Source organism: Euleptes europaea, chromosome 18 (assembly GCF_029931775.1).
Source record: "Euleptes europaea isolate rEulEur1 chromosome 18, rEulEur1.hap1, whole genome shotgun sequence".
NCBI classification, from domain to species: Eukaryota; Metazoa; Chordata; class Lepidosauria; order Squamata; family Sphaerodactylidae; genus Euleptes; species Euleptes europaea.
Window position 1 is genome coordinate 7,218,453 of NC_079329.1, and position 12,214 is coordinate 7,230,666.

Genomic DNA, 12,214 nt, shown 5'->3' on the forward strand with positions numbered 1-12,214 from the left:
TGTGTCTGACATTATGCCTTTTTTATTAAGTGACTGAGATCCCAAGGCTACATTGTCAGTGGCAAGATTTATTTCAGTCCTTATATCCCCCAAACATTAGATTTACACTGCTCAAGATCAATGAATCAAGGAGCTTGTAAGGGATAAAGGAAAGGTAAAGGCAGCTTGGCCCCCAGAAGCACCTCCTATGCCGGCGCAGGTTCCCGCTTCCAGGGTTTCGCTGCTGGTGTGGCAGCACTGGTGGTGGTGGAGCCCAGTGGCTTCTTGATGTGGCTTCTTGGTGCAATGTGTTTGCCCACACAATAGCATGGGTGCCACTGTATCCCATTTGATAAGGTGGCAACTATGCCGGTGCAGGGTCACGGTAGCTCCTAAAGAGCTTCAGCCCTCCCCCTTCAGGATTGCAGCCCGTATGTTCTTATGGTCCCAAAAAACTGAGTTTGGCCATTCCATGCATTTTAGCTGACTTTTAATACTTGTTTAACTCTTTGGGTATGCCTGTAATGTCAAGTATTTTCTGGTCTTTGATTGATTGTTGTATCACCAGACATGTAGATTGCATCTACATAATAAGGTTGCATAATAAATTATTGGATGCCAAGGAAATAATCGCTTTTGACAGGCCCAAACTGCTTACACAGTGCTTTCCTTTGAATTCCACAATTCCAGATGTGCAATGAATACCATTCTTTCATAGATAGAAGGCTAAATGTGCTGACAGTTTTCTGTGGGGGAAACAGACCTATTCTACCTCCCATTAGTCCTAGCTAGAAGAAGCAGAAGCAGAAGCAGAAGCAAAAGAAGAAGAAGAAGAAGTTGGTTTTTATACCCTGCTTTTTCTCTACATTTAAGGAGTCTCAAAGCTGCTTGCAATTGCCTTCCCTTCTCCTCCTCCTCCTCAGGTCAGACATCTTGTGAGGTAGGTGGGGCTGAGAGAGTTCGGAAAGAACTGTGACTGCCCCAAGGTTACAGGCTACATGTGGAGGAGTGAGGAAATAAATGAAGTTCATGAGATTAGAGTCTGCCGCTCATGTGGATGAGTGGAGAATCACTCCCGGTTCTCCAGATTAGACTCCACCACTATTAACCACTACACCAGCAGGTAGAGGAATCTGGTCCATTAGGATTTATAAGTTAAATGAATTCAGAGACTTATGAAAGATAAGTGAGGCAACTTGACACATCTCTACAGATTTCAAGAGAAATCCATCTATGCACTGGCTCATGAAACTACCTTAGCCAATTTCACTGGTGGAAGCACGGATATCTTTTTATGAACAGAAATAAATTTCTCAGTCAGTTCTGTGTATTTGCTGAACACAATCAGCACCAAATTCCTGCAATGAAAAATGGCCCATTGCCTTGGAAGATTTACTCTGCAAAGACTGCAGACTTTTTGCTCCAGTACTTAAAAGCCCTCCCTTACTAAGTAGGTGTATATTTGCTAATACATTCCAGGGGTCCACAGAGTAGATCAAGGACAAGGGGGTGGATGGAATACTGTCCCTTCTGGAAACACTATGGCAAAGCAATAGAGTTTTTGACAATTCCTAGAGAGGACTGATATCACTTCTGTGGGGAAACCCGACAGTAACACAAGTTCTCTGTAGCAATCACCAGAAACCCTATAGTTTTACCATAGTTTCCAGGGTTTCCTAGACAGGTGGGATGTCACTTCTGGGTTCTTGCAGGAAGTGGCCTCACACCAAAGGCCTGGAAGCCATTTTTTTTATTTCTCTTTCCAGGACTAGAGGCAATATGCCTCTTTATATCCGTTTCTTGAGAGCATAGGTGGGAGGAGGTTGTTGCAGTCAGCCTGGTTGTGGTCTTTCAAGAGACAGCTGGTTGGCCACTGTGTCAACAGAATGCCCCCATCTGATGAACCTTTTTCTCATCCTGCATGGCTATTCAACAACAACAACAAACACCTTTTATTGGCATATGTTCGCAATAAGTACAAAGACTATAGAGTGCTAAACTATGACTCAACAAAGTCAAACGTTGAGTTTGGGGCCTCGGAGCCAGTTTCAAAATTTTGCGACCATGTCTATCGTGGCAGGATTTTATCCAGAAATAAAAAGTTATTTCATTTTTCTCTTGCTGCCACTCAGAGTAGTGGTCAACTGGAAACAATAAAGGGATCACTCACTCCAAATCAGTGTATTTGACCATGGTGCTGTACATTGCAAGTTCACCAGGGCAGGGAGCGGCTTCCTTGTACTTTGTAAAATCTCAAGCGTTTGGATGGCATCATACAAGAAAACAATATAATATCAATCCAAACAAATCCATAAGAGGGAAATGACATCAGAATACTCCCCCACCCCCAGAAACAGGTTGGGGTAGATTATTATCACCTTTGCAATTATCAAATTAACTACAATTACTTCTAACCTCTATTCAAAGTTCCTGGACAGAGCAAGAAGCCATTAGCAAAACTGTTATCCAAGATGGAATGCTATTAATATTACCTGACTCAGATGGAGCAGGGGTCAGGGACAGAGAGGAATCTGTCAGTCTGAGCCCCGACACTACACAATGCAAGCTGACTGTCAAAATACCTGATCATCCAAGTCAGGAGACTCTGGGTCACTTGAAGACATGGTGTGAGCGGCTGAACTGGTGTCCTGAAAGAAAATTTTCACTCAAGATGGTGGTGTTTGTGGTGGTGGGATTAGTGCTAGTGCCTCTGGCAATGTGTAAGGTTCCTCTACTTAAATGCCCCATCAGAGATCCTCTTCCTATCCTTCACAAATACTATAAATCAGGGGACCTCCTCATTGCTGGCATTATGTCCCAAATCTACCTGGCTATCAATCCAATAACATTTGATAAACCTCCCTCTGAGGAACTGTTCGGTGACCTTTTGTAAGAAAATGCACTTTTTCATGCCATCCTGCACGTAGGTTTGAGTGAGATTGAGTAAGATGGAAGTGGTTGGCACTGAGTTTTGTTCTGTCTTTTCATTCTTGATTTCCTAGATGCTGTTGGTATGTTTTGACTTCTTCTTTCATAATTTTCAGTGTTATTTTTCAGTTATTTTTCAGTTATTACATTAGCCACTTTTCAAGATTTGTTCAGTAGAATTATTTCTGGTCTGTCAGACTCAATTGTGCCAAGATATATTCAGTGTTACAATTTACTAGATAATGATCAGATTTGTAGTCTCTTTCCTTGGTGTTTGTTTATTTTTTTGCATTCTGATGGTTCCTGGCAAGGAATTTATTTATTATTTCAAGAATTTGTATGCCTTCTTTCCTAAGGGAAAGGATATTCTTTAACTAGTCAGACCAGTAAGGTATTACAAGGTCTCTTTTTTTGAAATATAAGGTGTAATCTTTCTGGTGTCTTAGTTATAGTTAGTACTAGGTAGCAATTCTGCTGGGCTGGAAACAGAGAGAAGAAATCACTTTCACCTTGAAGTCATCTGCTTTCTTTGTAGGTTACTGACTCAGAACTACCAGCACATCCTGGCCATGGACTTTGCTGTAAAGGAGATCAATGAAAACCCCAAAATCTTACCCAACATCACTCTGGGCTTTGAAATCTACAACAGCTATTTCGATCCAAGTAGGACCTATCTGGCCTCAATGAAACTTCTCTCCACTCAGGGCAGATTCATCCCCAACTACAAGTCTGGTGCCCAGAACCATCCAGTCTCAGTCATCATAGGACCAAACTGGCACGTCTGTCTCTATGCGGCACCCATTCTTTACGTTTACAAGATCCCACAGGTAAGGAGAATGGAACATGAAGTAGCCCTTATCACTTTCTCAGTCGTTGAGATATGGTTTTCAGACAAGAACCAGCATCACTGTAAGGATAGGTAGAGTTCATGTGCAGCTTAAATGTGAAAGGTTGTACATGGAAAACACTTCATTACTTTCCTCAGTATTTAAGAAATGAAATGATTCAGTGTGGTGTAGTTGTTAAGAGGACTGGTTTGGAGCGGTGGAATCTGATCTGGAGAAGTGGGTTTGATTCCACACTCCTACACATGAGTGGCGGAGGCTAATCTGGTGAACTGGATTTGTTTTCCCACACCTCCACATTAAGCCAGCTGGGTGTCCTTGGGCACGTTGCAGTTCTATTAAGAGCTCTTTCAGCCCCACCTAGCACACAGGGTGTCTGTTGAGGGGAAGGGAAGGGAAGGGAAGGAGATTGTAAGCCGCTTTGAGTCTCCCTTAAGTGGTAGAGAAAATTGGCATATAAAAACCAACTCTTCTTCTTCTTCATTGTTAAGATAGATATAGTATAGGGGCAACTTGAAGGGAATGAAATTCATTACACACCTTGGAACTTATGAAATGGGATGATACATAATTAATCCTTTCTTATTCTGTACCAATGATATAAAACATAGATCCTCTATACCTCATCTTGGGACACATTACTGCAAACAGTAACTTTAGTTGACAAGCCAAATTATGCATTCTGTAACATGATGTGGAAACTAAACAGACTCTAATTTTAGTTGTGAAATGTATTTCCTTCTACTCTTTCTTTAGATTTCATATGGCTCTGCACCAAACAGGAACAGCAAAAAACAATCGGTTTTCTTTCACCATACATTCCCAAATCAGGCCGATCAAAATATGGGGATTCTCCACATGCTGCTGTATTTCAGGTGGACATGGATCGGAGTGATTTCTCTGAGTGATGAGAATGGGGAAAGCTTTTTACAGGACATGGTTCCTGTGCTATCCCAGAATGGTATCTGCATTGACTTCATAAAAATGATGCCAGCAATAGCATTTTCTACTGAACTTTTTCAAAAAATGTCTGTGGGGATTCAAATGTTCAAATTTGTCATGGGAAGCACTGCCAAAGCGCTGGTCTTATATGGTGAAATTGAGACCATGGCACTTTTAAGATGGTTCTTCCAACTCCCAGAAATGGTGGGTGATCCAGTTAAGGCAACAGCTAAAATCTGGATTATGTCAGCTCAGATGGACTTCACTTCCGTACCCTTTCAAAGAGATTGGGACTTCAGTTTTCTGCATGGGTCCATATCCTTGGCAAGTCACTCAGTGGAACTCTCAGGATTCCAGAAATTTCTTCAGGAGAAAAATCTTAACTCTGAAAAAGAAGATGGCTTCATCAGGGACTTCTGGCAGCAGGCGTTTCTCTGTTCACTCTTTGACTCTACAGTAGAGGAGAAATATGGAGAAATATGCACTGGAGAGGAGAAGTTGGAGGCTCTTCCTGGATCTGTTTTTGAAACAACCACAACTGCCAACAGCTATAGCATCTATAATGGTGTTGGTCCATGCTTTGCATGCTGTGGTCCATGCTTTGCATGCCATGCAGGCCTCCAGATTGAAATCTACAGTAACAGGACATGGTGGCCGATGGCATCATCCAGATCAAGAGTGGTGGCAGGTGACATTCTAAGCATACTCATTTGTTAAGTGTGTTGATTGATTGAAATACAGTAGGTGCACCTTGCTTTTTCTCTAGGAAATTATGATGGCTAACAAACCGCCACGGAAATAACTTACTACAAAGTGAATTCCACCAGGGAATGTTTCAAGAGCCTCCCTCAAAGACTTTCCGTGTTCACTCAGTCATAAGGCCATCCCATCCAAAATTGGCTGATTCATATAGACAGGAATGGTTAGTTGTGTTTATACAGTGATTTTCCAGGGAAAGTAATGCAAATCCAGGGTTCTTGGTGTAGCAAACCTGGAACAATCTCAGGTTTTTTGTTTGTTTTTCCTCCAAGTCTACTGATTTCATGGGCAATGGCATTTCTCCCTTCCAGTCAGACCCTCACAAAAGAAGAGAATGGAGTGCCCCCAGCCATTCACCTTTCAAGATTAATTGCAGATTAGAGCTGTTGTTCTCCCTCACTTGCTGTTTTGGGGGGGAGGGAAGGCTGGACAAAACAGGACCTTGGGGCAGCTTGTTCAGAGACACATAGAATTCTAAAACTTGTTTGAAACTTGTAGATGCGCTTGTTTGCTTGAAACTTGCTTGAAACATGGGTATCCTTTATAGGTAGGGTTGCGAGGTGGGAGGTGTCTAGGATGATCTTGTGTGTATGTGCATGTGCATTGTTTGGATGTGCATTTACAACGGGAAGTGCCACCTCGCAAGGAGCCTTAGACCATTCAAACTAAGAGCAGCAACCCTTTACCACTCAAACTAATAGTTTGCGTTGCTGCAGCCCTTTACCACTCAAACTAAGAGTTTGAGTGGGCTAAGGCTCCTCGTGAGGTGGCACTTCCAATTGTAAACTGGAAGTGCTGCGTCGGCATGCACATGCACGATTGCCCAGCAGCCCTCAACTGGTCGGCAGGCAGAGGGGCACATTACCGGGACTTTGCCCGCCACCAGTGGGCACCTGGCAACCCTATTTATAGGACAGACAGCACCCACTCCACTGCAGTTCTGGTGCTATTTAGTTAAAAAACAGTCATTCCAGCCTCCCACAAAATCCCTTCAGGCCTCAAGGCCCTTTGGATATAATGGGAGCCAGGAAGGCCAATTGACTTGCATGGGCTCCAATACAGCAGCACAGAAAAGTAGCAATGAAAACGTGGAAAGGGTTTAGAGCAATCTGCCGTGGGCCTGAAATGACAGCCCCCAGAGCGGAATGACATTTCCTAGGCCCAGATAGACTTCTATGGGTCTTTAATGACAACCCCTGGGATGCAGAGAAACACGAATGGCCGCTGCAAAAGTGGAATGAAGGTCCCTGAGACCATATCAACAACTCTATGACTGAAATGACAGCCCTAGGGGCTGTCATTCCACTCTGAGGACTGTCATCCCAGAGCATTCTATCTGGGCCCAGGACCATCATGTAACACTGAAGGCTGTCATTTCAGGCCCAAGGCTGATTTCTTTTCATCCATCCAACATTTCATTGCAACTTTTCTGTGCTGTGATGTATTTAAATGGAACCTATGGAAGTCAGTGAACATCCTCGCTCTCCCATTATGTCCAATGGGCCTTCATGTTCCCAGTAGTCATTCTTGTCATAATGGCAAACAAATAGAAAGCAATTGTGGGGGGCAGTCTGCAAATAGGGTGGCCAGGTCCCTCTTTGCCACCGGTGGGAGGTTCTTGGGTGGAGCCTGAGGAGTGTGTAGTTTGGAGAGGGGAGGGACTTCAATGCCATAGAGCCCAATGGCCAAAGCGGCCATTTTATCTAGGTGAACTGATCTCTATCAGCTGGAGATTATCAGTTGTAACAGCAGGAGATCTCCAGCTAGTACCTGGAGGTTGGCACCCCTATCTGCAAAAGAAGACGTTTTTACTTTGTGAAAAGGAAACAAGCAGGCCACAACAAAGAAGGATGGCGAAGGCAGGGTTTTCAAGTAAGAGATTTTTATTGTCCTTGAAAATGCAGATGGGTGCTTTTTTTTAATGCCTTGGCCAGCCAAAGCTGTCCTGCTATGGCCTCTGAGTGGAGAGAACCAAGAGGTATCTACTTCAAGAGTTTTTAAAATTCACTTGGTCTTTGGGGGATCTTTAGATTACAGGGAACAAGAACACAAGTTCTCTTGTTTTAAAATGTATCATCCTATTCTATATTTGCATATGTAACTTATCCTTATGAATTGGTGTTTCCCCTTATGTCCCCATTTAGCTCCACCACTTTCTGAGAAGTGTTTCCTTCAACAACAGCGCCGGGGAAAGCATTTCCTTTGACCAAAATGGGGAAATAGTAACTGAATTTGATATTATCAACTGGGTCACATTCACAAACCAGTCTTTTCTTAGAGTCAAAGTTGGAAAGATAGACTCCAAGGCTCCCCCAGACAAAATGATCACCATTCATGACAGCACCATTGTATGGCCTACTATGTTCAATCAGGTAGGATTTGTTTATGCTTGAGATATGTCAGGTAAGTTTCTCCAGTGTTGAAAGTCTTCAAGGGGAAAAAGATTACAAATTAGTACACTCAGGTATATAGAAGATGTGGAGAAAAAATATTATCAAGGCTAGCAGTATCCTGAGGAAGGACACAATTTCACTAACCAACACCTGACAGCTTCCAGCATAATACAGTATCATCTGTTTGAATGTTCCCATGGAAAGAGGCTGGAGAAAAGCCTAGAGATGGCAGATGTAATTGGTCAAGAGAGGGTTTTTTTAAAAAAAATTCAAAACATTCTGTTTTGTCTCACATTTCTAAGTATTCACAGTGGCTTGGAAAATAACAGCAAAAACAAGATAAAATACACAGAAATCACAAATAATTAATTACCACTAATTTAAAAGCTTCTTTAGCTTGTTCTAATCGTCATAATGGATGCTGGAAGTCTGCAAACACCCCAACCCCAACATCCAGATAGCATTTCAGAAATCTATAGGAAACACGAGTCTCTGGAGGTTGATAATCTTAAGTAGTAAAGGAACAGTGTAGCAGGGTAAAAGTAACTGCACCCAGGTGTTCAGTAGATGATGATCTAACCACAAGAAAAGGTATAATTTGCAGCTTTCTACAAAAGCATCAGTCTGCCACCCAATACATCTAACAGATGTCCCCCTTTTTTCATATGGCTTACTGCAATCCTGGGACAGTCCTCTAGATGCTGCGAAGGCCATGGATTACTAAGCACAGACACACAACGGAGAGTTACCATAAATACTGAAATCCCCCAGCACAATGACACCAGCAGTATCCAGAACAAAATTCACATCACATAAACTGCCTCACTCAGAGAGCATATTGGTTAGTTAGGAGAATTGTAGAACTGGAAGATCCCTTAACTGTCCTTCAAACCCACCTCTAGAAACATACTGTCAAAAGGGAACATGGTCTTGCCCTGTGAAAAGAGAAAAACAGCCAAAGAATCCATTCATCGCATCACATAGCTAGATGTACTGTAGAACTTTCAACCATCTATTGCACTCCAAATGTTATCTAGAACCCATGCCATCATGCCATGCCAAATACATTATCTTCCATTTGGCCTAGGTGCAGCCTCTTTCAGTTTGCAATGAGAATTGCCCTGCTGGTTACAGCAAGAGAAAGAAGGAGGGAAAACCCTTTTGCTGTTATGATTGCTTTGCATGTCCACCAGGGAAGATTTCAAATGAAAAAGGTAAGAGATCCAAATATTGCATATAATGGTTGCAATTCAGTATGTAAGCATGCATATTGACATCTGGAGCAATCCAAAAAAGGACTATCTAGAAGAAAGTCCTAATTTACTCAACTCAGCTTGGCTCCAGGAAAGTGTTCCTAAGATATAAGCCTCACCTCCATAAAGCTGAATGCATTTCTTTTTAATTCAGAGGTTATTCATGCAAAGGAAAAGAATATTCAATATGCACAGCTATGCAAGTTTGCTTACAAAAGAGTATCTCAGTTGAATGAAAATGGGAAAAAAATAAAATATGTCCAGCATATCTAGAAATACTGGAGGCAACAATCTAGTTTGTGATACCTAGATTGGAACAAAAAACAATTTGGCACAATTTGGCACAATCCAGCAAAATCATGTGTGCTTTGGGGGAACCAGTGAGCCTAAAGTTATTCTTGTGTTATTAAAGGTAAAGTCAGTAAGCATAGCTCTGATTTCAACTAAGCAGCACCCATTGGCCACTTTCGTGTATTGCAATAAACTCTGCATCAGATTTCAGTGTACCAAAAAGGATCCTTTTCCCCTCAGATATGATTGAATGTTCTCAGTGTCCTGACGGACAGTATCCCAACAAAGACCAGACCTTATGCCTGCCCAAAGATATAAGCTTTTTGTCTTATGGAGAACCTTTGGGGATCAGCTTGGCCACTGTTGCACTTTCCTTCTCTTTCATCACAGCTTTGGTGCTCGGGATCTTCATCAAACACCGGGACACACCCATAGTCAAAGCCAACAACCGGGACCTCACCTACACACTCCTCATCTCCCTCCTGCTCTCCTTCCTTGGTGCTTTGCTGTTCATTGGCCAGCCTGAGAAGTGGACCTGTCTCCTTCGACAAACGGCTTTTGGCATCATCTTCTCAGTGGCTGTTTCTTGTGTATTAGCCAAAACTGTGATTGTGGTTCTGGCTTTCATAGCCACAAAGCCAGGATCCAGAATAAGGAGATGGGTAGGGAAAAAGATGTCCAGTTCTATTGTCCTTTCATGTTCCCTTCTACAAGCTACTATCTGTATTGTGTGGTTGGTAACATCTCCCCCCTTCCCAGCTTTTGACATGAACTCAATGACTGATAAAATTCTTATTGAGTGTAACGAAGGGTCAGTCACCATGTTTTATTGTGTCCTGAGCGTTCTGGGCTTCCTGGCCACTATCTGCTTCACTGTGGCTTTCTTCGCCAGGAAGTTACCCGACAGTTTCAATGAAGCCAAGTTCATCACCTTCAGCATGTTGGTCTTTTGCAGTGTGTGGGTCTCATTCGTTCCCACCTACTTGAGCACCAAGGGCAAATCCATGGTGGCCGTGGAGATCTTCTCCATCTTGGCCTCCAGTGCTGGATTACTGGGCTGCATCTTTTCCCCAAAATGCTACATCATTTTGCTAAGACCTGAGCTGAACAGAAGAGGACATCTAATAAAAACAAAGAATTAAATCTTATGGCTATATCCCAAGTGTAAATCCTATTGTAATCATTAGTATTTAGGGTACAGGCCTATGTTTTCTTCTGGGGCATTTGTTTCTTCATTACAATATATACTTAGTGTAAACCAGACCTTTGATGAACGAATGAGTACAGCTAATAAAAAGACAGAATTAAATCTTATTTATTTATTCTTAACCATAGATGGAACTACTTTCCCTTTTATAGTTCATTTTTTACTTAAATTGACTTTAACTTATTACTATTAATATTGTTAATCTACAGTTATTACTCTTAATCTAACTTTAATTTCATTGTCTTTTACTTATATATGGAGTGGACTTTGTATAAAAATAAATAAATATTGATTGATTGATTGTATTGCATTTATTTTGCATGTTCTGTGTATATTTTAACTTGCTGGAAGTCGCTCTGAGCCACACTTTGGTGGTGGGCGAGCAGGATAAAAAAGAAAACAAATAAAATAAATAAAACATCACAATCAGTGGCATTTAGTGTAATGAGCCTTGATGTTCTACTGTGTTCTACTGTGGCATTTGTTTCCTCATTATCATGTATGCAAAGCATAAACAATGTATTTCATCTGGGAATGAAGAGCATTCACAGTAGGGTTTGCAAAATCTTTTCAATTATCTATTCAGCATGAGTTCAAAAAAAGCTAAATCTTATGAAAGCTAAATGAGGCAACTTCATACATTTCTACAGATTTCAAGAGAAATCCATCTATGCACTGGCAAATGCAACTACCTTAGCCAATTTCATTGGTGGAAGCACGGTTGTCTTTTTTATGAACAGACATTAATTTCTCAGTCAGTGGTGTGGACTTACAGAATGGAATCACTCATTTTGATAACCAGATATTTATTTGAATTCCTGCAATGCAAATTGGTACATTGCCTTGGAAGATTTACTCTGCAGGAACTGTAAACTTTTTGCTCCAGAACGTAGAAGCCCTCTCTTACTAAATAGGTGTATGTTTGCTAACACATTCCAGGAATCTGAGGGTGGGTCAACATCAAGGGGGTAGATGGAATAATGTCACTTCTGGAAACGCTAAGGCAAAGCAATAGTTTTTGAGAATTCCTAGAGAGGACTGACATCACTACTGTGGGGAAACCCAAACCACCAGTTACCCGGACCACCGGTAGGAATCACCAGAAAACCCTATAGTTTTACGATAGTGTCCAGGGTTTCCTAGACAGGTGGGATGTTAGTTCCGGGTTCTCCCAAGAAGTGACATCACACCAAAGGCCAAATCAGTGTATTTGACCATGATATAGTCCATTGCAAGTTCACCGGGGCAGGGAGTGGCTTCCTTGTACTTTGTAAATTCCAAAGCATTTGGAAGGCATCATACAAATATAATACAATATTAATCCAGACAAATCTATATCGGGAAAATGACATCTGAATGCCTTTTTTCTGCCAAGGGTTGGGGTTGATTATTATCACCCCTGCTATTATCAAATTAACCACAATTACTTCTACCTCTACTCCAAGACCCTAGAGGCAGCAGCCATTAGCAAAACTTATCCAAGACTGAAGGATGCTATTAATATGCCATGAGTAATTCAGAGAAGGGGTGGGGGACAGAGAGGAATCCATCAGTCTGAGCCTAACACTATGCAATGCAAGCTGACCATCAAAGTGCCTGATCATTCAAGTCAAGACT

General features: G+C 41.9%; 1 protein-coding gene across 1 annotated transcript; it reads left to right on the top strand.

Annotated features, from left to right (window-relative positions):
- Positions 1-3,476: 3,476 nt before the first annotated feature.
- On the top strand, positions 3,477-10,532 carry LOC130490305 (vomeronasal type-2 receptor 26-like). The gene is made up of 5 exons (XM_056864133.1): positions 3,477-3,734; positions 4,509-5,261; positions 7,598-7,825; positions 8,934-9,060; positions 9,631-10,532. The coding sequence occupies exons 1-5, from the start codon at positions 3,477-3,479 to the stop codon at positions 10,530-10,532; spliced, it is 2,268 nt and encodes a 755-aa protein (XP_056720111.1).
- Positions 10,533-12,214: the final 1,682 nt, after the last annotated feature.